Source organism: Candoia aspera, chromosome 4, assembly GCF_035149785.1.
Source record: "Candoia aspera isolate rCanAsp1 chromosome 4, rCanAsp1.hap2, whole genome shotgun sequence".
NCBI classification, from domain to species: Eukaryota; Metazoa; Chordata; class Lepidosauria; order Squamata; family Boidae; genus Candoia; species Candoia aspera.
Genome location: NC_086156.1, coordinates 82983076 through 83009563, shown reverse-complemented (window position 1 = coordinate 83009563; position 26488 = coordinate 82983076). Strand labels below are relative to the sequence as shown.

General features: G+C 41.3%; 2 protein-coding genes across 4 annotated transcripts in view; one reads left to right on the top strand and one right to left on the bottom strand.

Moving 5' to 3' along the window:
• Window positions 1–16255, top strand: part of CALCOCO2 (calcium binding and coiled-coil domain 2) — a 44528-nt gene extending 28273 nt beyond the window's left edge. For 2 of the 3 annotated variants that reach the window (XR_010067811.1, XR_010067812.1), the window contains exons 9-11: window positions 8936–9022; window positions 12240–13111; window positions 13534–16255. Coding sequence is in view for 1 of the 3 variants with exons in the window: in XM_063300838.1 (XP_063156908.1) it covers window positions 8936–9022; window positions 12240–12369; window positions 13083–13111; window positions 13534–13716 (429 nt within the window). In the remaining 2 variants the exon portion in view is untranslated. The remainder of the gene's footprint in view (window positions 1–8935; window positions 9023–12239; window positions 13112–13533) is intronic. The other variant, XM_063300838.1, reaches the window with a different exon arrangement.
• A 4447-nt stretch (window positions 16256–20702) lies between these two features.
• LOC134496269 (uncharacterized) lies at window positions 20703–21781 on the bottom strand. Its single transcript, XM_063302003.1, has one exon. The coding sequence runs from the start codon at window positions 21493–21495 to the stop codon at window positions 20923–20925; it is 573 nt and encodes a 190-aa protein (XP_063158073.1). The 5' UTR covers window positions 21496–21781; the 3' UTR covers window positions 20703–20922.
• Between the last annotated feature and the right edge of the window lie 4707 nt (window positions 21782–26488).

Sequence of the window (26488 nt, the reverse complement as noted above, 5' to 3'; positions counted from 1 at the left end):
GCATGAGCCAGCACCCGAGGCAGCAGCTGAACAGAGATGAGTGCCTAAGGAGGACGAGAAGAGTCGGGCAAGATTAGTGGTGACTGCTACCCAGAGAGAGAAGAGCCAGACCTACCCGAGGGATGGAAGGAGCCGAGCCAGGATGAGCACAAGGCCATCTGTGTCATGGGGTGACACCATGCCGATGGCCCGGAGTACGAGCCCTGGTTAGCAAAATGCAACTCGGGGGAGGACTGATACATTCAGAGGCAGAGACCTGACCATCAAATTCAGTGGCAACCCTAAGCAACTTGCATACTTTCTAAACATCAGTGAATTCATGGATGAGTTCAAGAAGACGTTCCCCTCTGAGCAGGTGAAAGTGAGGTATGTCGGCTCCAGTTGAGGGGCGAGGAAGCGGATTGGTTCGTGGGGCTGCATGACAAGGAGGCAGCAGAACTGGAAAACCTAGATGAGTTTACGTTCGCCCTAAAAGAGAGATTCAAAGATCCCTTGTTACAGATGAGAGCAAAGACGAGCCTCCAGCACATTAAACAAGGGGCCAAGTCAGTGTCGGAATACACTATGGAGTTTCAGGGTCTGGCGGGGAAGTTGACTGACTGGCCAGAATCCCTCAAAGTGGAATATTTTAAGGGAGGCTTGCACCCTGAAATCCTAAAGTGGTCATTAGCCCGAGGGAACCCCAAGACATTGCAAGAGTGGATATGCCACACGGGAGAGGTGGAAGATAACCAAACCCGGATTAAATGGCAACAACGGATACACGCAATGGAGAAGCGCCCAGCGGCCCCTAGCACCCCTCAGGAGATGAAGAAAACCAGTAGACCATGGGACAAAGAAAGAGAGTGTTGGGTAAAGAAGGGATTATACTTTAAACGCGGCAAGGAAGGGCTCCAGGCCATCGACTGCCAGCAACCCATGGCCTCAACAAAGCCTAAGGCAACCACAAGTAGCACAAAGACACCAACCCGCAAAGCCAAAGGAACAGCTGCTTCAGTCATGGAAGGGAAGCTTCATGAACCTTTCACCAAGTCTGCAGACTCGGAGGAAGAAAAATTAAAGCCAGCAGGAAATGGAGAGAGCCTGTTCTAAGCGGCGCCGAAGGGCAGGCATGGATTAATGGGCATGAAGATCCAATGGTGAGTGGAAATTGCCCTGCAATGCTGGCAGGTGTACAGTTAGAGACATTGAGGGACAGCAGGTTTGCAGAGTTCGTGGGCTTACTAGACTCTGGGTGTACCCAAAATTTAATGCACCCTGCAGTAGTAATTAGATGGAGACTGAAGGTGGGGAGGTTGAAGGATCCCATCATTTTTACCCAACTTGATTGGACATGAAAGGGGGCCCAATGGAATACTATACTGAACCAGTGAGAATGTGGATGGGAACTCATGAGATACTGAGATTTATGATATCCATGGTTGCTAGACAACCCATAATTCTGGGCCTAGCCTGGCTGCGAGAGACAAAGGTGGACTGGAAATTGGGGCAGATGGTTTTCTCTGATGGGGTTTGAAACCAAAGAGACTATGCACTGAAATGGAACTAACGGGGCCTTTAACAGAGGTGTGGGGCGGAGTGGCTACCGAAGAGGAAAACTGTATTCTCTTGCAATACCGGGATTTAAAAGAGGTGTTTGGGGAGGCGGAGTCGAAACAACTGCCACCCCATAAAAAGTTGGACTCTGCTATACAGTTGATCCTGGGGGCAGAATTACCCAAAACAAAGCTGTATTCCATGTCTCAGAAGGAACTTGAGGTGCTATGGGAGTTCATAGATAATTTGGAGCAGGGGTTTATCCGGTGCACTTTATCATCCATGGCTGCTCCTGTCTTATTTAGAACCAAGACGGATGGGTCATTGAGATTATGCACTGATTATCAAGGCTTGAATGCTGTATGTACCTCTAAAAAGTATCCCCTTCCTTTAATGAAAGACATGTTGGTGCATCTTTCAAAGGGAAAGATTTTTACTAAGCTAGACTTGAGGGAAGCGTACTTCCAAGTTCGAATTCGGGAAGGGGATGAATGGAAAACTGCCTTTAATTGCCAGTTGGGCTTGTTTGAGTACTTGGTCATGTCCTTCAGCCTGCAGGGGGCACCAGGAGTGTTCATGCACCTGATAAATGAAGTCTTGCATGATTTCTTATACTGAGGGGTTTTAGTCTATTTAGATGATATATTAATCTATACAGAGACAATGGAAGAAGATGTGCTGATGAAGGAGGTATTAAAAAGACTGTTGAAGAATCAGTTGTATGCAAAGCTCTCTAGATGTGAGTTTCATAAAAAACAGACTACCTGGGGTATTGAGTCTCCAGTAAGGGAATTGAAATGAACCTGGCAAAAGTCCAGGATGTTGTAGGTTGGGAACCTCCAAAGGCTAGGAGGCAACTGCAGAGTTTCCTAGGATTTGCAATCTTTTATTGACGATTCATTCCTAACTTTGCCCAAGTAGCTTTGTCCCTCACTGATTTGCTTAAGACAAAAGGGAAGGGAGACCCCAGGGTAGTGAAGAGGCTGGGATGGTGCTGAATTGCCCAAGTAGCTTTGTCCCTCACTGATTTGCTTAAGACAAAAGGGAAAGGAGACCCCAAGGTAGTGAAGAGATTGGGATGGTGCTGAATTGGACAGTGGAGCGTCAAGAAGCTTTTGATTGGCTAAAAGCGCTCTTTACTTCAGAGCCGGTGTTAAAACACCCCAATCCTGCAGAGCCTTTAATTGTCTAAGCCGATGCTTCTGATGTAGCTGTGGGCACAATTTTGTTGCAGAGAGACCAGGAAGGAAAGTTACGGCCATGCTCCTACCTTTCCTGTAAATTTATGGAAATGGAGCAGCGCTGGCTTGTTTGGGTAAAGGAGGCCATTGCAGTGCTATGGACATTGGTGACTTGGCAACATCTGTTGGAAGGGGCTTCTTACCCGTTTGAGGTCTGGACTGATCATAAAAATCTGGAAGCCTTGAAAATCCCAAGAAAACTGAACCCCAACCAAGTTAGATGGGCGCAGTTTTTCAGAAGATTTGATTTCACCTTGAGATACTTGCCAAGGGGAAAGAATTTTTTGGCTGACTCCTTATCTTGGTTGCCTCAGCACAACGGTCAGAAGGAGGAGGTGGTGGGTTCCGTTATTTCCCTTCACAATTCGGGATGGCAGTGGTCACCCAAAGCCAGAAAGCTGTTGCAGCTACAAAGGTTGAGCAAAGCTTACTAGATGAATTAAATTGGCATTGCAGAAAGATGAGTGGTTGCAAAAAATAAAACTTTTTAAATAGAAAAGCAAGGACTGGTGGAAGGGTGAGAGGTTGTATGTTCTAGAAACTTTGAGAAAAAATCCTAGAGAGGTGCCATGATGCAAAGTCAGCTGGTCAGTTTGGCTTCCTGAAAACCCTACATCTGGTACAGCGGCAGTTTTGGCGGCTAGCCCTACGAAAGGATGTAGAGGGGTATGTAGGTAGTTGCCCAACATGTGCAATAGCGAAACGTATTGGGGGCAAGCCTAAAGGACTGCTACAAAATGGGGCAAACCCTATTAGACCATGGAAGTAGATTGCTATGGACTTTATAGTTGAATTACCAGAAAGCAAGAAAAAAACTGATATTTGGTTGGTGACTGACTTGTTTTCAAAACAGACCCATTTTATCCCATGTGCTAGTCTATCCACAGCTGGGCAGCTGGCTAAGATGTTTATACACCATGTTTATCACCTGCATGGGGCCCCTGAAAGTGTTATCAGTGACTAAAGGGTTCAGTTCACCTCCGAATTCTGGAAAGAGTTCCTAAAGCTGATTGGGGTAGAGCAAAGTTTAAGCTCCTCCCATCATCCAGAAATGGACGGAGTGTTGGAACAACAGAACCAGGTACTAGAACAATACATGAGGTGCTATGTAAGTTATCAGCAAGACAATTGGGTGGACTTGCTTCCGTTTGCAAAATTGGCTTATAACAACACAGTGCATCAAAGTACAGGTTTCACCCCATTCCAGGTGGCAAATGGTCAAGACTTTGTGGCCATTCCTGAATTGCCAAAAGAGCAAACAAAAATTTTGTCTTTGGATGAGTGGATAAAACAAATGACAGACAGCTGGTCAGTGATTGAAAGGGCATTAGAGGAGGTGAGAACAGATTACAAAAAATATGCTGATCCCAAAGTATTTGAAGTCTACCCAACCTTCGAAAAAATTAGGACCTAAGTATGTTGGTCCATTCCCAATTTCTAAAGTAATCAATGACATGACTGTACAGCTGAAATTACCAAAGAACTTGAAGAAAATCCACCCAGTTTTCCATTGCAGCTTTTTTAAGTCTGTTCGAGATTCAGAGTGCTGGCATCCGGAGGTGCCTCCACCAGCCCCTATGATGATCGAAGGGGAGCAGCATTTTGAAGTTCAAGCCATATTAGATACCCGATGACATCGAGGGGGGGTTGCAGTACCTGATACAGTGGAAACATTTCCCACAAATGCACAGCGAGTGGGTGGACAGTAGACATTGTGTGTGTCAGCTCGTGAGGCAGTTCCAAGAGAAACATCCAAAAAAGCCAAGATGAAGAGAACTTATTTCAAATGCAAATTGATGGTTTCACTGACATGTTATGTCTTCTAATGTTCCTGTTCACATTTATACTTTTGTTGGGTTGGTGGGAGGTTTCTTTTCAGGACGGCAGTATGTCAGGATGGAGCAATCCAGAAGCAATAGTTAATGGCATCTGGATGCCTCACCTGCACATGGGTTAAGTAGTAAGGGAGAAGCAGATCTTACAGTAGTTATATAGATTAGACACTGGCAGCCCAGAGCACTGAAGAACAAAGAAGTGGGGTGAAGGCATGCATTCCAACACAGCCATTAGAGAATGTTTAGACACTTGAAGGTCGAGTGCCTGGCACGTTCTGGGACACTGTGGAAAAGTGATGAAACCCTGAAATCGAAAGAATTTTACCAGACAGTAAATCATAGCAAAGGGGAAGGGGAAAGTAGGAGAGTAACTGAAATGCTTTTAAGAGAAGTTTTGGGCACAAAAAGCTTTGAAAGAGCTTGGAACCACATCCTAATAAAGAACTTGTTATATATCCTATATGGCGTGTATTGAGAGTTACTGTTGTTAGGATTACAAGGACCAAGAACCTCAGACTGCTTTGCAGATGAGATTTGAAGGCCCCCTTTGTAGATTGAGGGCCAAGACAAGCTTGCAGCATATCAAGCAGGGAACTCGGTTGGTGTCTGAATATGCTATGGAGTTCAGGAGGCTGGCCAGAAAGTTGGTAGACTGGCCGGAGTCCTTGAAGATTGAATACTTCCAAGTGGGGTTCCCTCCAGAGATTCTAGAATGGTCTCTAGTTAGAGGGGACCCAGGAATCCTGATGGGGTGGATCTGCCTCACAGGTGAAGTGGAAGACATGAGGATATGCATCAAGAGAAACCAGAGGCACCAGGCAGGAGGAAGGGGACAAGCAGCGCCAACCATCCCCCCAGCGAGGATGGGAGTGTGTAAATCATGGGATGAGAAGGAGCATCAGATAAAACAAGGGTTGTGTCTGAGCTGCGGGCGAGAGGGCCACCGCATCACCATTTGCCCACAGCCAGTGGCTGCCAGGAGAAGCAAGGCTGGAAACAGTAGCACTAAGTAAGACCCCGGTGCCAAAGGGCAAAGGAACAGTGGCCGCCAGAATGGAGGAAGGAATTTACATTTTCCTTTTGGGGGGGATTCGGCTGAAGGAGAAGCTTAGCTGTCAGGAAACGACAGGAGCCTGCTCTAAGTGGCACCAAAGGGCAGGCTGTAGAGGATGGGTGCATGGATCAGATGGTGAGTGGAACCTGCTCAGTGATGTTTGTGGGATTGCAGATAGAAATGCTGGGAAACCATAGTAGCATGAACGTGGTCGGAATGATAGACTCAGGTTGCACTAGGTGCCTCATGCATCCTGTAAATGGATTGAGCCTGGGAGTGATGAAGCTGAAGGACCCAATCCTTTTTACCCAACTTGATGGGTTGGAGATGCAGGGGGGTCCAGTGGAACATTACACAGAAAAGGTATGAATGCGGATAGGGACCCATGAAGAGACTAAGATTTGTGGTGGCTCCTATTTTTAATCAACCCATAGTATTGGGGTTAACTTGGCTATGGGCGTGAAATCCCCAAGTGAATTGGACCATGGGACAAATAACTTTTGCTGATGGGAATTATGGAGGTCTAACCCCATGGGAACCAGGGGCTGAACTGATAGGGGCATTAACTGAGATCTTAGGAGGTGAGACAGCAGAAGATGATTCATTCCTATACAGTACAGGGACTTGAAGGAGGTATTTGGAGAAGTGGAATCGAACCAACTCCCGCCTCAGAAGCTCACTGTGCTATAGAGCTGGAGCCAGGAGCAGAGTTACCCAAGACTAAGTTGTATCCTGTTGCTCCTAAGGATCTGGTGGCTTTGCAGGAGTTTATTGATAAGAACCTGGAGAGGGGATTCATCCGCTCTGCCACTTTGTCATTGGCTGTGCCTGTTCTGTTCAGAACTAAGATGGGTCGTTGTGATTGTGCAGAGACTATCGGGGTCTTAATGCCATTTGTATCTCCAACAAATACCCCTTACTGCTAATGAAGAACATGTTGGCCCACCTGTCGAAAGGGAAGATTTTTACCAAATTGGATTTAAGGGAGGCGTACTTCTGAGTGTGAATCTGGACTGGAGATGAATGGAAGACAGTGTTTAATTGCCAGTTGGGGTCCTTTGAATATCTGGTGAAGCTGTTTGGGTTTAAAGGGGCCCCTGGGGTCTTCATGCATTTGATAAATGAAGTTTTACATGACTTTTTGTACATGGGGGTATTGGTTTACTTCGATGATATTCTGATTTATTCTGAAACAATGGAAAAACATGTAAACCTGGTTAGGGAAGTATTGAAGCGGTTATTGCAGAATCAACTGTATGCCAAATTGTCAAAATGTGAATTCCATAAACAGTTGGATTATCTAGAATACTGAGTGTCGAGTAAGGGAATAGAAATGGATCCAGCAAAGGTGCAAGATGTAGTGACTTGGGAAACCCCAAAGACTATGAGACAATTGCAGAGTTTCCTGAGGTTTGCCAATTTCTATTAACAGTTTATTCCCAACTTTGCTCAGGTGGCTTACCCCTCGCTGACTTGTTAAAAACCAGGGGAAAGGGGGATCCTAAACTGAATCCTAAACAGATTAGATGGGCCCAATTTTTTTAGTAGATACAATTTTACACTCAAATATTTACATGGAGGAAAGAATTTTTTGGCCGACTTACTGTCTCATTTACCCCAGCACAACAGTCAGAAGAGGTGGATTCGGTATTTCCGATTCAGCAGTTGGGAATGGCTGCAGGCCAATAAATCCAGACTGGAAGAGAAGTAGGGTTATGGTGGATTGGAGATCGATTGTATCTTCCAGAAACTTTATCGGATCGGGGGAGGAATGGAACGGGGAGAGCAGAAACGAGGGTGGAAGTCGGTTTACTTGCTCATTTGGTTTATGAAGAACGTTGTGTAGTATCACTGTAGTCGTTTCGCTGTGTAGGGCATGGTGAAAGAGCCACCACGGCTTCTCAATCTGTAAGCCGCACTGAGAATTGATTGGTTTGAAGGAACGCTGCAAAGTGTAAAAAACACTCTCTCATGCTGAGCAATGCTAGCCTCAAGAATCCTTGCCTGCTCTGTCTCTCTGCAGTGGGTGCTGCTAGTGAGGAGGTGCCAGGCATGGACAGCATGGAGATGAGATTTGGCCAGATGAGATGGGATTGGAATTTGGGTCTGCTTGGGGGAGGAAAGAAGGCAGTGACCAGGGAGGAGGGTTGGGACTCACAGTTCTACCACAAGGGTCTTTCTGCTGGGTCACGAGTGGGAAGGACAGTAAGCAAGTAAGTTCTAAGGGAAGGCCACGGAAGTAAACAAGGAAAAAAGAAAGAAGGAACTATTTGCTTGACAATAAAAGAAAAAAAATATAAGCAGGACTTGGGCAGCCCTTAGTAGAATGAATGTCCTAGGTTATATCCTAGATATCAATTAGTCCTCATTCAGCACCTATGACAATTTGAGTTTGAGGCTCTCAGTCTATCCATTATCATTCTTTCCTTCAGGGCCTAATCAAGGAGAGGAAATGGGGATATTCTAAGGCAGAAGTTGAGAACTATGTTCCGTTGGGGTCCAAATCTGGGGGATAATCCACATACTTTGATTTTCTCTTTATATGCTGTTCTTTTATTCTCTCCCCCCATGCCCTATTCTTGTGGAGAAGAACCCTTTAATGAACTTTATTACTCCAATTTTGGGCAGAAATATTTCTCCATAGCTGTATCATTCTGTTATTTGCCCTACATCGAAGCTTGTCCTAATCTCTGTATGTTCCATTCCCCTTGACTCAGTTAAAAAAAAATGTTACCTGTCCATCCTTCCCTCTACCTGTCCATATATAAAGATCTTTCCTTTCGTATCCAAGTACCTGTTCAGTTATAAGTTAATTTATAATAATCCTACTATAACAGTGTCAGTGCATGTTTTAGACTGGGCCAGTTCCAGTGTCTCTGCTGCCCACTTCACCCATTTTATTTGTGCTGTAAAAAAGCAAAGTCTCCTATCAATGGTTTAGAATTATACAGAGATTATTTGGTTAGGGCACCTGGTATGAGTGCTGTTATCCTTCTGGAAGTGCTGGCATGGTATAGTGATTAGAGTGTTGGATTTAGATTGAGGAGGCCTAATTCCTAGTCCTGAGGCTTACTGGAAGATCTTGTGCTCCTCCTCATCTTCTAGCCTAACGTTACTCCACAGGGCTGCTGTAAGAATGAAATGGATGTTAACCCTGAATTCCAGAGGAAGAAGTATGGAGTAAAGATTTGAAAAACAATAGACAGATGTTTCTTTATAACATTGGCTCTTTGGCTTCCAATTATGCTTCAGCTTTTCTCTTTCCTTAGCAAATGTTGGACAAGATCAAGGAGGAACAAACACTTGCACTTCAAATCCTGAAGAAGGAAAAGGATGAAATAGAGCAAGAAAATCAGGTACAAACTTTGTCATGTGAGGTGTGTTGGATTGTTGTGGATTGGGCAGTATTGTGCAGTTAGGGACAATTAAGTTGTTTGGGGCAGCTTTTCTCAATTTACTGGCCTCCTTGTGGCTGAGAATTCTGGAAGTTTTAATCCCCAAACATCTCAAAAATAGATTGGGTAAGCCAGTGTACTGATAATGCCAAAATTCCTAGTTAAAAGCAGAGGAGATCTGTCTTTATATCCTATCTGTGGATCTCCCAGGAGTATCTTCCTGCCTGCCTTCAATGGGCAGGACACCTGTGTTTTCCAAGAGAGCTGTATTTGGGGAGAATATTATTAACTATAAATATTACTGCCCTCAAAGGAAAGCTTGTAAATAGCTGTTCATCTCTTTATCCTGCGAGATAAGAAATGTTTCAAAACAAGGAAACTCTTATAATCTGAAAGAGTGTGGCATTATCTTCCAACTTTTCGGAAAAAAACGTTAAACAATTGTTCCGCCAAGTATCCAAGCAGTGATCAGGTGCTCAGGCAATTGGTTCTTTTTGATCCAGAGACAATGAGCACGCCAGTGGATAAAGAAACTTTAAACTTTATTATAAACTGAAGCAAACAGATTTAAACAGAAGCACAGTTCAGGCAGATTATACAAAAGCATAAGAAGCATAGCATAGCATAAAGAAAAAAAGAAATACATACCAAAGCAAGGTGACACTTTTGTTCCCTTTTGCTACCAGGAGCTCCTGACCAAGGTAGTGAGAATAACCCCAAAAGGATGGCTGTTGTTCTACAGCACCCAGCGTCCTGAGTCTGTACAGAAGCTCCCAAAGTTGAAAAAGATAAGCCTTGGAGTTTTATCAAAGTCTGGCCCTTAAACCTCATGACCATGTTTCCATGGTTGCAGGCTATGAGACCTGACCTTGACTAGGAGGCTTCTCAAGGCCCAAAAACACCTTTCTCCGAGAGCTTGGGAAGCGTTACAGATAAACTGACAAAACAATCTGGGGGGTTTTCCCTTATTTCTCCCCCTACTCCAAACAGAGAGATTTTTTGGAGGGCTGTTTGGAGGAGTGGACTTAAACTTTCAGTCTTGTGGTTTCATCTTCCCCCTCATGCAAACAGAAATAAAAACAAGCCAGCTAAACAGTAGCATAACTCAAAATAAACTGTAATCTTCTTTGTGTGAGGGAGGAAAATTGTCACTAACTCTTCAAAATAACAATGGTCTTCTGCGTTGCCACTACAACAGTAAATTCACACCATTGTTATTCTAGAAAGCACAGTAGTGATTCGCAAACTATACAATTTCCCTCCTAGCATTTCAGTATTTCTCTCTGCCACTACTAATTAGCCTATCCTGGTATTAAAAACCTAAGTTTCAAACGGCTTTTCATAAAATGTGTGTTGATAGAACATTATGCTCTGTTAACAGTCTACAAGTGAACTGCATGCATTCTTAAAAAATAATTCAACCTTGAGCACCAAGCCAAATCAACTGCCCTTACAGTATTGTGTATATATTGCTGTGCACATCTTTTTGAGGTGATTTGACTCATTTTCTTGACCTGCACTTGTGCCTTGAGTGGGGGCTTCTTGGAAGTGTTGTTTGTGGCTGCACAGAATTCTTTACCCAAGGTGCTGCAAAGCATAGGATCATTGGTCAAGGCAAAGTTGTTGAGTCACCTCTTCAAAGTTTTGCACAGCTCCTACAACTTCACTGAGTCAAGCAAAGGATGGCCAGGTAGAGGCCACTGAAGACTGCCAGTAGGATGAGTAGACAAACACACCTGGCACCTGCAGTCAACCATCAGGTAGCACAATCAGCCCAGTGGCCTAGTCTGCACCCAGTGCCTTAATTTTTAGAATGAAGCCTCCCTGCAAACTGCACCTACTAGCTAGGCCTATCCCAAATCCAGAGTCTGAAGCTGTGTTCTTCAGGCTTGGCATCTAGCTTGTCCTTGCATAATTCCCACACACTTTTTTTTTAGGAAGCACTATTTTGTTTTTTTCATGGCCATGGAACACCAAACAAACATTGATTTGAACATGAGAACCAGATTTAACAGCTTCCTCCAGCCTACTTTTCCTTTTTCATGAAAGCTTTACACTCTGAATTGCTATTTAAAAAATACTTATTTTCTCATCGATTGATAGATTTTTCAACCTTGGGCACTTCTATACCACACAGCTTTTATTTCCCAATCCCTCACAAAACAGGCTGAAGTTGACCTGCGATAGTTCTCTATTCTGTAGATCTTGAACTGCTGAGAACACAGGAAATTCTATGAGTCAATCAGTGCTGAACAGAAGAGAGGGTTAAAAAAAAAGGTGCCCTATCCTTGAGCTAACACAGTTCCTGGACTAAGAAGAACCCCTGTGATGATTGAATGGTAGAACTGCCAATCAAAGCAGCAATCAATGCAGAGTACCTTTTTCCAGGTTATTTTCTAGTAAGATAATAAAAGAAAATTCTCCCATGGCAAGGAGGGTCATCCCCATCATACAAAAGGGAAATAAAACCAATTAGTGTCTATACACATTTTCAATACATGTTGTGTCCATTTGTCTGATGATTTGCAAACAAAACTAAGTGGTTGTTTTGAGGGAAAGTTCCTTTACTGCAAAGTGCTATTCTATTGTATTTAAAAGTTGTGTGCAAATTCTAAAAGGTCAAATAATGGTATTCAACATTTTTGTAGGCAGAGACTTTACTCACTAGTTATAACCATGGTTGCATGTTGCTTCAGTGGCAAGTGCATACTAAATTTTATCTGTAGACAGACTCTAGGAATAGGACACTGATGCTGTATGATGGGAGAAGAAATAGAGTGTCATGTGAGCTTTGACGCCAGGAGATGGGATAAGCAAAAGATTCCAGTGATGGAAAAACAGCCTCCTACAAGCTCTGCAGTATTGCAAAGGGGGACACCCAACTTTGCTCAAGTTTCAAATAAATCAGTACAGAGTCAGAAATAAACTTTTCAAGCTCCCTAGGCCAACTAATAGTACAAAGTGAGAAAAATCTACAGCTTCTTCTGAACTGCTCCAAAACCTTTGTGTGGAGGTTCCCACTCTGAAACTGTATTATGGGGCTGATGAGAAACCAGTCTCCATGAGCAAGTAGGGAATTTTGTTCCTATATTTCAGATGGAAACAACTGTTTCAGGACCCAGCTACCTATAAAGTTACTGATTTTGTATTTTGCCCCCCCCCCTTTTTTTTTTAACAGAAATTATGGCAGGAGAATGAAGAGTTGCGGGCACGCCTCCCTGAAATAGGCAGTGCATCTGCTGGAATCCTATCCCAGTCACCACCTAATTCAGTGGGTTCCAAACTCCTGTTTGGAAATCCATATTCTGGTGAGTGCCCTTGGACATCCATTTGGGAGCTTCAAAGTAGCAGCAAAAGTATGTTAATTGATATTCTGATGCTCAGTTGTTTAAAAGCACATCGCTGTACCCATAGTTCCTGATCTTGTGGTTATAGAAAATGCTACTTCTCCTTGTAGCATTACAGAAATGAACAAATTGCTGTAGTGTTTTCAACAGTATTCTCATTGGGTTTTGGGGAGAGGGGTTAAATAGCAGAAAAGTGATGGAAAGAGTGGAGAGGCTGATTGATTGAATGGCATGTTTATGCCGGTAATTTTATCACACAGCGATCACAGGTGAGTTTATTTGTCTAAAACTCTACAAATGGGAGCTCATTATACTTCCCTCAGGAGGTAATAGCATTATTGGGTTGCCAGCATAATAGAGCCCCTCTCCAGAATATGCAAGTGTTCCCAAGCATACTTTTGAGTGCATGTCTCCCCAGATACAACTATTTTGATATGCTATTTGTCCACTGATAAATATTTTAAGACCGGCATTGGCAGATTCTATGAGTTGTGCACCCAAATAAGATGCAACAGATTATGTGTTGGCAGATACTATTAAAATACACAAACTCTAGGATTGGTTTCTGACACCACTGTTCACTACCACCACACAGTATTTTAAAGTGTTACTGATGCTATATATTAACTAATGTCAAAAACATTTTATTTTTCTTGCTATGGTTTGTCTTACAGCATCGCCAAAGATTCTCAAGGTGGACCTGGTGAGTTTTCTCTTTTAATGTCTTTTTTATTGAGCATAATACAAAAAAAATTGAAACCACACAGTAAAGATAGCAATACAATGAAATAAAGTCAGGGACAACAGGGAAAGGATACATGATCGTTGAAGTTACAAATGTTTAGGCTTGGTTACAGTCACTATCCTTCTGTAATGGTCCTTTGGTGCCTTAAACCAGCATTGTCTGGGATTGAGGGAAAGGCGGATTAGTGCTCTGGGGCCCTCAGTCACTTAATATTTTGCACTTGCTGCTCTGAAGTATCCATCTCCTTTTCTAGCTGCACTTCCATTTCATTGCTTGCCAGAATGCCACAGAACCAAAGCTTGCCCATTTCCTGTAACAGAAATCTATATCATGCAGTTGCAAAACAATTCAGATTTTTTTTTTGCATCCTCTTCTCTTAGGTCTCCATGAAGAAATGTCCCATGTGCCAGGAAGTCTTCCCTAATGACATTGGAGAACAACAGTATTTGGATCATGTGCAAAATCACATTCTTGACTGTCCATATTGCAATAAAACTTTCGACAGCTCCAACAAGCAAGTGTATGATGATCATGTGTTTTGCCATCGCTTAGACCAAGCATAAGCCTGCTTGTACCACCTAAGTTACTACAGCTAATGCCTTTTTCTTTCTTTCCTTTTTTCCATTTCTTTCTTTGTATGATCTGGCAGGGATAGACACTTGATATGCTAAACCTGATATACCAGACTGAAACCTGCTGTTGGGCCTGCAGTACTGATCACTTTAATTTCTTCTGATAACACATCTGTTTAATTAAATATGCACTGTACTTCTGCTTTGGAAGCAGGAATTTCCATATTTAAATCTTCTTATAGGCTATTTAAAAATAAGATGCTGCTTTCCTCTACCCTAAATCTTCCATTAATAATGAATCATGTTTGTAACAGGAAGCTAGAAATTTCTAGCTATATCTATAGTAAAGAATAGAAATGCTACCTTTTGCTTGCTTTGTATCTATTTTATGCTAAAAGAGGAATAATTGCAAAGCAAACAGCAAGTATGGTAGCAGCCCTATCAGCATCTACCTTTGTATTGTTTAGGTGTAAGACTTAAATCTATGGTATCCATTAGGGCTGTTCAGTGCTTCTGATTCAAAAGCAAAACAGTGTTTTAAAAAATCTGAGGACACATGTAGCACCTGTCTGCAATTCTTCAGCTGCAGAGAATGGCCATGTGATCCCAGGAAAAGAAATAGTGGTATTTAGGATTTGCAAATATGTGGTTTGTAAGCATCAGAGCCTGCCCAGAGTTGCTGGGAGTTAGGCAGTGTATAAATTTAATAAAATAATATTATTCTCCCTCTGCACTCTGAAGTACTTTTTTTTTGGAATTCAAAGTGCTTCATAGCCCTGCTATTATCCCATCTTGCAGCAACAACAACAAGCCTTTTTTATGAACTGTGAGGGAGGATAATTTAAAACCTCACTGGCAGGCTCCTTTTTTCCAAGTGTTTCCCAGTAAATGTTAATTATAATAGGCTGCTGCCAATCAGACTGAATGTCCCGACACGCCCTCAGCCATTTAATTGGGGAATTCTTGGTCCTCAAGAGTATTCTTCCTTCAATCCAGCTTTAGGAAAACACAGGAAGGTGCTTTGAATCTTCTAGCCCAAAACTCAGAAATAAGCTTGTGCAAATCCTGAAACACAAGGGGGCAACTGTGTAACATACAGTCTTGTATGTGGGAAGGGTTTAATGAGAAATTCTATTAAACCAATGATACCAAATTTCAGGATATAAGAGTTCATTACTGTGAATGGTTGGAGAGATCATTTGGGAATAATAATAGGATGTTGCTAAGCAAGCCTTCCTTCCTTCTGCCTTTCATTTGAGCGCTATCCTCAGTTTTATAGAATGTGGAGGGTAACCAAGAAGCAGCCTGTTTAGGCAAAGCAACAGTTGCTCTTCCCAATTAAAAAAATGTTTCATGTCATCAGGGAGCTAGCTAACTAGCATATCAGAAAATGATCTGAAGGCTTGACCCAGTTTCTTAAGACTGTGACTGAGAAAGGCATTAATAAGTTTTCACCAGTTGTGTCACTGTATAGAAAGGATTAAACAAAAAAAGGCTTTTTTGGAAACAAAAGATTAATACTTTTCAAGACTTTCAACATAGAGTCAATTTATTGGATGCTTTAGATTGCACTGTAGTGCCCTACCTCCAAAAATAAGGAGTTGTCACAATTGTATAATCAGAATGCAGAAATGTGCTGCTTTGTTGAAATTTCTCTAAATATATGGCTGCATTGTCAAAAAGCCATATTCATTATATAATCAGGATTACTGTACTAGAAAAGATGTTTTTCTAGAAAAAATTTTTCCTGAAACACATTGGAAATACATTCTTTTTCTTGAAAAACCACTATTTTACCTTTTAGTTTCTGTGATATTGACCATGCACTTTCTCTTGTATAAGACTGAATGCTGTAATAGAGATCAGCTGCTTACCTACAGATTTTATACCACATATTGGTTAGCTAAATGGTTAATACTATATGTAGCAGAAACTATTTTAGTAGCATTTTTCTCTTCCATGTTATGTTTGTTGCTTTAAAAACTCTTGGGGAAACTGTTTTCCAGTGCAGAAAACTTAAAATTTGTAATGATGGACTACTTACAGATAACTAAATAAATTTTGGTTTATCCTTTTTCAAGCACTTATTGATTACTTATTGAAAATATATCAAATTCTTTTCAGAATGGAGGGTGATATGTGCATATAAGTATCTGATAAATCCTGTGAGGGTGTGGTGAATAGTGAATTCTAAATATTTACTTTCTAGCAGTGAAGTTAGTCTTCATGATTCTAAACTGAGGCCATTTTTTCACCGTAATATGTCAGATCAGATAATTAAGCATACCAGAAAAACAAGTTTAGGCTAGTTTCCAGAGGACAATCTGCCTGCACTCAGGAATCAATAAAAGACCCTGTCTTATTGGTTGTAAAAGTAGTTTTCCTTTATATTTATATTTTCTTTATGTATTATGTGGCATATGTTTCTTTTGATGAAGCTCTGTAGCTACCTTTCAAGTTTATTTTGGCCCTCTTCACACTTGGCTCACTGTTTTTACCAAAATAAAATGATTGTCTGGACGCTCTCCAATTGTTGGTCTTCCTTGGTGAGATTTCTACCACAGGAGCTGTATAAAGATTGTAACAGATGTACTGTGTAAGGCTGCCTTAAGATGTTTTGCTGCCTGACGTAATGCCCAAGACTTTATTTCCCTTGTCTCACATACAGAAGCTGAATGGATTTTCAGTTGAATCTTTCCTGAGTGGTGCACAGATGTAAAATGGTGCACTGTGCACAGTGGTGCACAAATGACACATCCAGCTCCGATTTTTATCAGCTAGCCACTGCTCTCTAGTTCCAGGGTTTGTCTAATGATAGAGCCAACACTGCAGCATCCTGTTAGAAAACCATACCATGGTTGCAGGAATGGAGAAGGATGTAGATGAGAAAGGCAGTTGAGTATTCTGGCAGGCTAGAAGATAATGACTTTTTTTTTTTCAGTGTACACTGGGTAAATTGCTAAGCCATTGTTTGCCAACCTTTGCAGTAACTCAGTGTATCCCCACAACATTCTCACAGGAGGTCTATGACATCACCCCCCCAATTTAAAATGCAGTTTTAAAAAATGTGTGAAAACTCATAAATTGTCAAATTTTGCAGTTTCAGTATTCCCATCTGAAATCTTAGAAGTGTAAGAGAACATTAATAACTTGATATTTTGTTTGAGATTGCTGAGATACGGGGCATTTCAAAAATGATTTATTATGTTTATAACCTGCCACCACACAAAAATCTCAGCACCAGAAGATTGCCAGCCTTCAGTCTGCAGCAGTGATAGCTGTGCATCCTAGCATGTTACGAAACTGAATGACACTATTCTGCAGGGTTGTCATATACCACTGTCCCCTCCAAAGGGAATAACAAAACTGGGTTGCCTGCAGGATTAGCATAGCTCATAGTGTGATGACTGGAATACCCAACTTCCCATTAAATCAGACTCATAAGTAATTGCTTAGAATTCTTTTAATGGTGTGTAGCATTCAGTACCGAAGAAAAAGTTGCAAATGGAAAAGCCCGCACTTTTTCCCCATTAAACATCTTCAGTGAGTTCAAACTCCCCTCCCACTCCCCACTCAGGTATACCCCCTCCCTCTTGTGCCAGTTAGTGAAAGCATGTGCAGCTATCTCCAACATTCTGTGCAAACGACCTTGGCAGTCTAAGATAGCCAAAGATAGTTCAAACAAAATGATTTCACACTCCCAACGATGCTCCCCCGTGCCTTTCCTTCAACTTGCAAGAAGACACGTGTTGACCGAAACATGCATGCGAGTCCAATCAAGTGTTCTGAGAACATTTGATGTGAGAGCATGACACACAGTCTCTGAGCCACTATCCTAGTTTTTGTAACAGGTATATAACAGTGATGGGCTGTATCCTCATGCATTGGTAGGGTAACTTCCAAAACTTAGAAACTCAGAAAATAAATTTAAAATAAAACCTGACTTAGAAATATTAACCTGTCCTTGTTCCCATCTAGTATACTGTACTGGTATCTAATTAAACTTATACATAATCCTGGGTTTCTGAATTATTTTAATGAGGTAACAATTTTTCACTATGGAATAGGGTTGTTGTTTTTTTAAAGATAGTCTTTTTTCAGAGAACGGCTAAGCTCACACAACGTCTTTAATTTGGTTACTAAAACCATAGTACACTGAACCATAAATTAACTAAACAGGCTGGGTTCACACAACACACTAAGTCACACCAAGTAATCATGGTTCATATGCAAGAATACAATAATCAGAACTTTAACTGACCAGGCTAAGTGTGTTGTGTAAAGACAACCAGTATGTATATCAACCTTTGCAAGCACAGTTCACTCACTGGCTGCAAAAACAACAGAAATAACCCTTTGCTTTATGTGTGCAGAACAGAGACGTGCTTTCCCTGATAACTTCCAGAAACTCTTGCTCCCCCTTGTGGATGCCATTTATGTAAAATAAGAAAAATGCACCATCGTAGAGAAGTACTGTTAAATCTGTTATACCAAAATCATTGTATATTCTAGGGATATATTTATGTGTTGACATAAGCCAGTATTCTAGAATCATTAAATAAAAAGTGGTTGCTCAAAAATGAGCAGCTGCTATCTTTGCTTATTTTTTTGATGGATCTCTTTCACCTAAATGTCTATTCATCTGACTGAAACAGGAAAATAAAATGAGTTCTTACAGAAATGTATTAGGTTGTTTGAGCAAACATGAAATTAAAGTTTGATCTGGGAAAGGGGGTTAGGTTAGGCAACTAACTAAATTGATCACTTCCCTTTTGCATCTAGAGAGCAGGCAAGCAGACAATTAAGTGTAAAAGAAATTACATTTCAGCTTGTCTTGTGGGAACTATTCTACATGAATATTTGCCTGTTTTGGCAGAAGCAAGGAAAATACATTCCCAAATGCAAGTACTCTTTCAAAAAAAACTGTTATGTTACTAGCTCATGCTGAACTTGAATTCATTTGAACTGTATTGGTAAGTTACTGATCTTATAAACACTTAACATTCATTAATCAAAAAAACTTGGATAATAGGTGACGTTAAATGCTCCCAATTTCTACTCATGTTTCAAAAAAGCCAGGAAATTGGCATATAAGCATAGGTGTGTGCAGGAGGGACAAGGAGAGAGAAATGATGAAACACAGCATGATGCCCTTAAATGCTTGTATCAGATGTCAAGCTAGAGTTTGCATCATAACATCACTGCATGTCTATCATCATTTTGATGCAATCTTGATCTGCTGCAAATGCCTACAAATGTAAGGCATTTCAGCATCTATGTAAAGTTGCAAAAACTTGATCCAGTCTCCCATGCTATGATGGTGTTACCAGTCACCATCTGCCTACTCACCCTTTGCCTTACTCTTTCAGGATAATTTTGGAACTTTAGAGTGATGTGCCCAGGCAGACATTCAACAAATGTAGTTTCCCCTGTCACTTGATACAAGAATTTATCCCAGATGCATCTCTACATGGGATAGTGCTTCCCCCAAATTGCATCTACAGAAGAAATCAATCAGACATAAATTCAACAATTCTAACAATGGACAGTCACTTCCTATACATCTAATAGATTTCTGTCTGATACTGTTACTTAGAACTGGAATGGTATGGACTACAATGCAAGTATAAAAACAAGACTAAAGAACTAAATTTATCACTAATGTCTTACACCTGAACCCTTTCTCCACAATTTACTAGAATGTAATGATTACTGAATATAATATACTATTTCAGCCTCCTGGTGCTTTCTTTTGTCACCATTGTTTTGAGGAAGAGTCAGGAATTAGGCCATTGAACTTCTTGGATATAAAAGGTTGGAAAAAATATGCAACCTAGTGAAAGATAGTGGGAATTCTGTACTGAAATGGTTCTACGACAGCCAATGTTCATCAGCCAGCACTCGTTTTTTTTAAAAAATGCATACTGTTTATTAGGGCTATGCACACTTCAAAAATGTTTGAGGAAGCCTTTGGACCTTGCACAAATGCAGCACCTCACTCCTACTAATTAATCAATTTTTTCAGGTTTCCATAAGAGTTTGCAAAAAAGATACTGATCCTTTAAGGAACCCATTAGCTAAAGTTAATGCAACTCTTAAAGCAATGTACTTTTTTTCAAGCTCACATAGAAGTCTAAAAAGGGGGGAGGACTGTTTTAATGAACAGCAGGGATGTCTTTGAAGGTAAAATATTGTGGAAATTTAATTGACATAAAATAATCCCTCTCATTCAAAATAACTAGGATCTTTTAAGAACTCATGAGCTAGGGAGAGAGGTAAGATGCCTAAGACCAAAGGACCACAAAATAGGTATTTTTTTCCCCACAAAAGACACTAAACCTGGTAGTACTCTTCTTGGAATGCTCCAGCGCTTAAGGAAAGTGGAGAATGAATAGTACATTTGACCCAAACTCTGAAGAAGAAATACCAATTTTAATAAGCAATCTCTTCATCATTACATAAGTTATTTTTTATGACATGAAGCAAAGCATGGAATTTCTTAATACAACTAGAATTATCAGCAATACATAGAAGAATTAACATAAGTTACTGATTCAAAATACAATTGGCCTCTGATGACTAAAGATCTAGCCCTCATGTGGCGCAGAGTGGTAGGCAGCAGAATTGCAACCGAAAACTCTCCCCACGACCCAAGTTCAATCCCAGTGGAAGCTGGATTCTCGGGTAGCCGGCTCAGGTCGACTCAGCCTTCCATCCTTCTGAGGTCAGTAAAATGAGTACCCAGCTTGCTGGAGAAGGTGACAACTGGGGAAGGCAATGGCAAATCATTCCGCTATAGTCTGCCAAGAAAATGTCGCGAAAGCAGCGTCCCCCCCCCCAAAGGGTCAGACATGACTCGGTGCTTGCACAGGGGACCTTTCACCTTTCACACACAACTAAAGATCTAAGGTTGATTCTTGTGGTCTGATTTATTCTTAGAATTCTTAACTTGGTTCAGTATGAAGATGGAAAACTCATTTTTTAAAAGTCTGTATTTAGTCCAATAAGGCTTTGTAGCCTGCTCAGTGTTCAAAAGGCAGTCCCAATGTTAAAGAATTGTTTTTTCATAAGGCCCATAAAGAGAAGCAGGAATGAATAAGATCCAAGAGGCCTTCTACAAGTATCTGCAGCAAACAGAAGAGTTAAGCAGAATACCTTGTGTTCTCCATCAAAGATGAAAGACTTCCTGTGTTGAACTCAGATGTTTCCCTTAGCTTTGCGATACGTCTTGACCATCTCTGATAGCTTCTCCATAGCCTCAGGGATCCCCTCTCCGCTCTGAGCAGAACAACCCTGAATATGCCATTTGTGCCCTAATAATTTCCTCAGTCCCATCTTTTCTGCCACATCCATGGGAGGCCATGCTCCAAGCAAATCTTGTTTGTTGGCTAGCAGCATCAAAGGGACCCCTTGCAAATCTTCAGCATCCAGTAATGCCTCCAACTCCAACCTGGCTTCTTCAAAACGGTAACAGTCCACGCTGTCCACCATGAAGATCAACCCATCTGTGTTGGTATGGTAGTATTTCCATAGGGCCCTGATACGCTGTTGTCCACCAACGTCCCACATGGTGAAAGTGACATTGTTGAAGGGTTGCACTGTCTCCACATTGAAGCCCACAGTGGGGATGGTTGAAATTGTTTCATTCAACTTCAGCTTATAGAGCAGTGTTGTTTTGCCAGCTGCATCCAGACCCAAAAGGAGAATACGAGCCTCTATCCCATAGAAACTCTGCAAAGCATTGTAAATCCGGCTGAATAAAAGCCCCATGGCTAATTTAAGCACAGGGACAGTGTAGAACAGAGAGGAAATGTTTTCAGTCTTATACTCAGCCAGCCTTTATTTCATTGGCTGAACTCTAGGGGGAGTGGTGTGGAAATTCCTATTACAGTAGTACTGTCTTGTTGGCAGCTGACATGCTGGAAGTTTTGCCGCCTAGCTATTTGACACAACGGTTTGCTGGTAGTTAAAGCCCAGCCATGTTATAATGACATTATGAATTGCTGCTTAGACTTTATCAACAAAACTGCTTCATTATGGTTGTTAACATGCATTGGGGAAATACTTGGCAATTTGATACTCTTCACAATTTTCCATTACATATACCTATACACACAGAGAGACATTTTATGGCATATTATTGCTATCTGAGGTGTGGGAGTTCTATTTGGTAAGGGTTTTTCTTCCTAAAGATCTTTTATACTTTTGCAAACTTTGTCCTCTAAAGACCAGTGTCACAGTTCTGTTTTCCATGTGAATAAAGCCATTTTGGCTACATAAGGAAAAGCGCTAGGAAACTGATACAATAGCTTATCTAATACAGAGGCAAAAATCATGATGTAGCAATGTAGATAAAACATGTTTTAGAACAAATTTGAATTGTACTTTTTTATAATGCTTTAAAATATTGATAATAGTGCAATGTTCCTGTTTAGAATTAAATCTGAATTTCAGTGAGATTTACTTCCACATAAGCTTGTATAGTACATATCTCTTTTTTAAAATTGTATTTTTAATTTAGTAGTGAGCATTAGTGTCGAGTTTGAGGTTTTTTTTTTAAAAAAAAGGTAAATTAAGCAGAAAACAGGTAAACATGGGAACATTTATTCAAGGCATTTAAATCACAATGCTAATTCTTGACATCTCCCAACTATGCCATGTGTCTTTTAGCAATAATTGTTCTGATGCTAAGAACTATTCAGTTGCTCATCTCCATGCATAACAGGAATATTTAGCTTGCCTGTTGTGTGGTGTCATGGACGGTGGAGAGAAAAGAAAAATATTACTGAGCACATGCATCCCAGTTCCTAGCCCTCAAAGGTTTTAAAGGTACCAGGATTTGGTTTGTTAGAGTATTTAGCAAAAGTAATGCCATTTTAGAATGGAAGGAGTAGAAACACCATCTGTTTCTTCTCTGTTACCAAAGATAGTATCATGATAGCTCCTATAGAGCTACCAAACTGGGATGCAGAACTCCAATTCACTACTACCTGAGTTGACATTTTCTGAACAATGTTGCTGCCATTGTCCAGATATTTGCAGCCTAGATCCCTAGTGAAGCAGAAATGCTTTCTCATCCATTACAAATTGTCAAAGGTTTTAAGTCATGGGTGCACTATTAATTTCTGCAGTTCAGCCTTATACACCTTCCCTCATTTCCTTCACACTTCACTCCATGGGGAGTACATGACTACAGCAAGTAGCAGATGATACAATTAGTAGGACACAGAGCAATATGGGTGGTGTGAAACTTTGAGGGGGTCTTCAAAATTGAAACAGCAGTAGGAAAACTACTGTTGGATGTTATGTTGCCTAGAATATTCCAGGTAACAGTCACACCCTTCTTTACTTCAACTACCAAGGGGAATTTTAAAGAAAATAGAATTATCACAAGGATTGATGCAGAAGGGAGGCTGAACTACCAGTCTGCACTGTCACATTCCTGAAGGCTTTTCAATCCTTGCAACCACTTAGCTTTTTATACCATAATTATTTAAGCTTTTCTCCTTTGCCCCCTGTTATATAAACACTGGTGTTTTCCATGGTGTCTTTCTGATGGCTGAATGAGATTATGAATATAACTGCCCAGAGAGAGCCCGTTTGGTCTAGTGGTTAAGGTGCTGGGCTAGAAACCAGGAGACTGTGAGTTCTAGTCCTGCCTTAGGTATGAAAGCCGGCTGGGTGGCCTTGGGCCAGTCACTCTCTCTCAGCCCAATGGGGTGCAATATAGACTAGCCTCCTTGTGGTGCACCCCGAGCAAAGTGACTGGTCACGGCTAAGTAGTGTACACATCTGGCTGCTGGACCTCACAAGGATTTCCCAGCAAGAAAAAGCAGCATGAACATGAACTGCTATGCCATACGATTAAAAAAAAACCCGCCCAGAGTTGCTTGGCGAGATGGGCAGTGAAGAAATGTGAGAAATAAGTAAAATAAATAAATAATGACCAAAATACAAAAGGCCTCAGGGGTTTACATGAGTTTGGACTATTGAAAGAGGGATCTGTTAAAATAAATTTTCAACTTTTTTTTTCTTTTCAACAGTAGACTCATCTGTAGACTCATCAACTTATTTTAACTCCCCTCCATTTCAAAAGAGTGAAAGTAAGTTGCTTACTTCTATGAGTAATACATCATTCTAAGCTGGGGCTGTCTTAAGCACCTCTGTTCCTCTCTGTTGAGCAAACGATAAAACTACAGCACCAGCAGACCGGGGGTGGGGGTTGAGAATTTACAAATATTCAAATTAGCCAGCTCTGGTAGCCCTGATTGGCTACGTCTCCAACTGTGACTAGCTGACAAGGGAAGAGAGGAGGCAACCGTTCATCTCGCGCTAATTTTCTGCACGGGGAGGATGGGTAGGAAAAAAAATGGGAGAAGATTCGGTTGGAACCACAAGTACGCATGTGCGGGATTGGGAACGGGGGCTTGATTGGGGGAAGGATGGGAGTGGAAAGCAAGAGAGATAGAATGCGCGCGCCGCCGCGTTTGCTCTCGGGATTTGTATTCGCTACGGCAGCTCGAACCATCTCCATGACAACCCTCCCTGCTCCAGCCACTTTTCTCTCCACATCCGCATTTCCGCTTTGATGTCACCTAATTAAAACAAAGAAAGAAAAGCACCCCGAGATTTAATTTGGACCAATGAGAAAGCAGGATGTTTTGTTTCTCAAATGAATTTAAGGAGGCGGCGTTTATCGGGGCTCGGATTCAGTTAATCTCCCGATTGAGTTGGAGCAGACGACAAGTAATAAATTCGGTTGCTTATGGTTGGGATCGGTACAAATTGGGTTGGGAAAGGGAAAAGAGAGGAGGTGGGGGGCGCGCCTAGAAATAGGCGAATACAAGAATGGGCCTGGAAGCCGCGCCTTTTACTGAGCCAGACCTTTTGCACCCCTCCGCTGCCCCTCAGGAAAGGAGGCGGAAGGGTCTCGCTTCTGCGGCCTCAGTGGCCGGAAGGGGGCGTAACGTTGGCGGCAGCTGCTGCTGGAGGAGCAGCAACAGCGTATAGAAAGTCCCCGGTTTTCGGTTCTTCGTTGTCTTTTCGACTGCTACCTAGTTTTCTCCCACAGACGCTGGAGTATGTTACAATGAATATCAAGTGTGCATTCAGAGTGCTGAATAAGAAATCCAGTATTATGCATATGTACTCAACAATGAGTACAAAGTACAATGCATGAGCTCATTCATTCCTACCGGTCTCCAGCTGGTAGTAATCAATCCACCCCAGGCTGATCTCAGATAACAGAAACGCTTACTCTTTTCAGACAATGTAATGTTTGGCCACGCTGGCTGGGAATGGTGAGAGTTGTGGTCTCTCCCATCCAGAATGCACTGGGAAGGAGGAAACGAAGCTGCTGTTTCCAACTGCAACTCTAAGCCTTTGCCCCTTTTTGTTCTCCATTGTCATTATCTTTCTTCAGTCCCCAAAGCAAAGCATTCTGCACTGTTAATATGTAGTGCCTTTCAACAGAGTCGGTCTTCACTCATATTTCTTAGGCCCCTTAAAAAAGGGGGCATTCCCTTTATAACAGCTTCCCACATACAGTAATCATACCACCTTTTCTGTCCCCCCAACTCACATATTTCTCTTTTACTGGGGATGAAATTGTATCATTTCCCAACAGTCTCTTCAGTGGGCTCAAACTGAGTTATAACTTAGCTAACCACATTTTAGCCTAGCCTGCACAGGGCCCTCTCATACAGCTGGTTTATGGTTTGATACGTTATGCAAGCTTCAGTAATTAGATTATTTTAATAAACCATATTTCAGTTAATCAAGGGTTAGTGTGCTGTATAAACACTGCTGTTCGCTGCTCCTTAGCAACTTGAATTTCAAAAAACCCTCCTGGTATTGTTTCCTTTATTCATGCTGCTGGTTCATGTTCATTCTTTCCAAATGAGAGTTTCATAACAACCCTTATTATTTTTAACTTCCTAAGTCTACCAACATTCAGCATCAATTTTCTTGAGCACAGTTAATTACAACCACTCTTCCCTTTGTTGAAAAGCAGGGCATAAGAAAAACTCATTAGACAAAATAGCAACAAAAAACGGTGGCTGACATGGTTACTGCTTTATCCAGGAGCAACGTTATTACCATTGTTGCTTGCTGTCATGAATTCATTTATTTAGTTGTATAGATAACTATAGTTAACTATGTTTTAAATAATTAATTTGTGTTCTGGGAATGTGCAGGGAAGTCTGTAAATAAGCAGCTGGAGAAACTATTCTAGCCTTTTGTGTATGGACAATATACCTCATAAAAGATCCTCTTATCAGTCCCCAAATCAGTGTCACAGATTTCTTACTTATTTTTTCGTTAAAATAGTGAAATTAAGTATCTGGTTTTGTACAACAGCTTTACTTCACTTTAAAAATTTTCCATGGACAACCTTGGCATATTCTGTTAAAGGAATAGAATGTATTTGTTTATGTATTTACTAGGCTTATATTAATGTCTCAGAGTGGCATGCCTATTTGACTTACATAATTATGTTAAAACAAAAAACAAAAATTACACAAAAATCAAAGTACACACACACACACCAGAAATATCAATTACATTATACAAATATTCAAAAGACCAAGGAAACAACATTAAAACTTTCTAACCTTCAGGGTGTGCTGGAACAGCTAAAAAACAATAGGGAGGAGACATTCAAATTTCTGGGAGAATGCTGTTATACAGAAAGGGGCAGGAAGCTGAGAAGGCTGTTGATGACATTCTGAGAGAAGAGACACCAAAGGAATCCACTACCAGA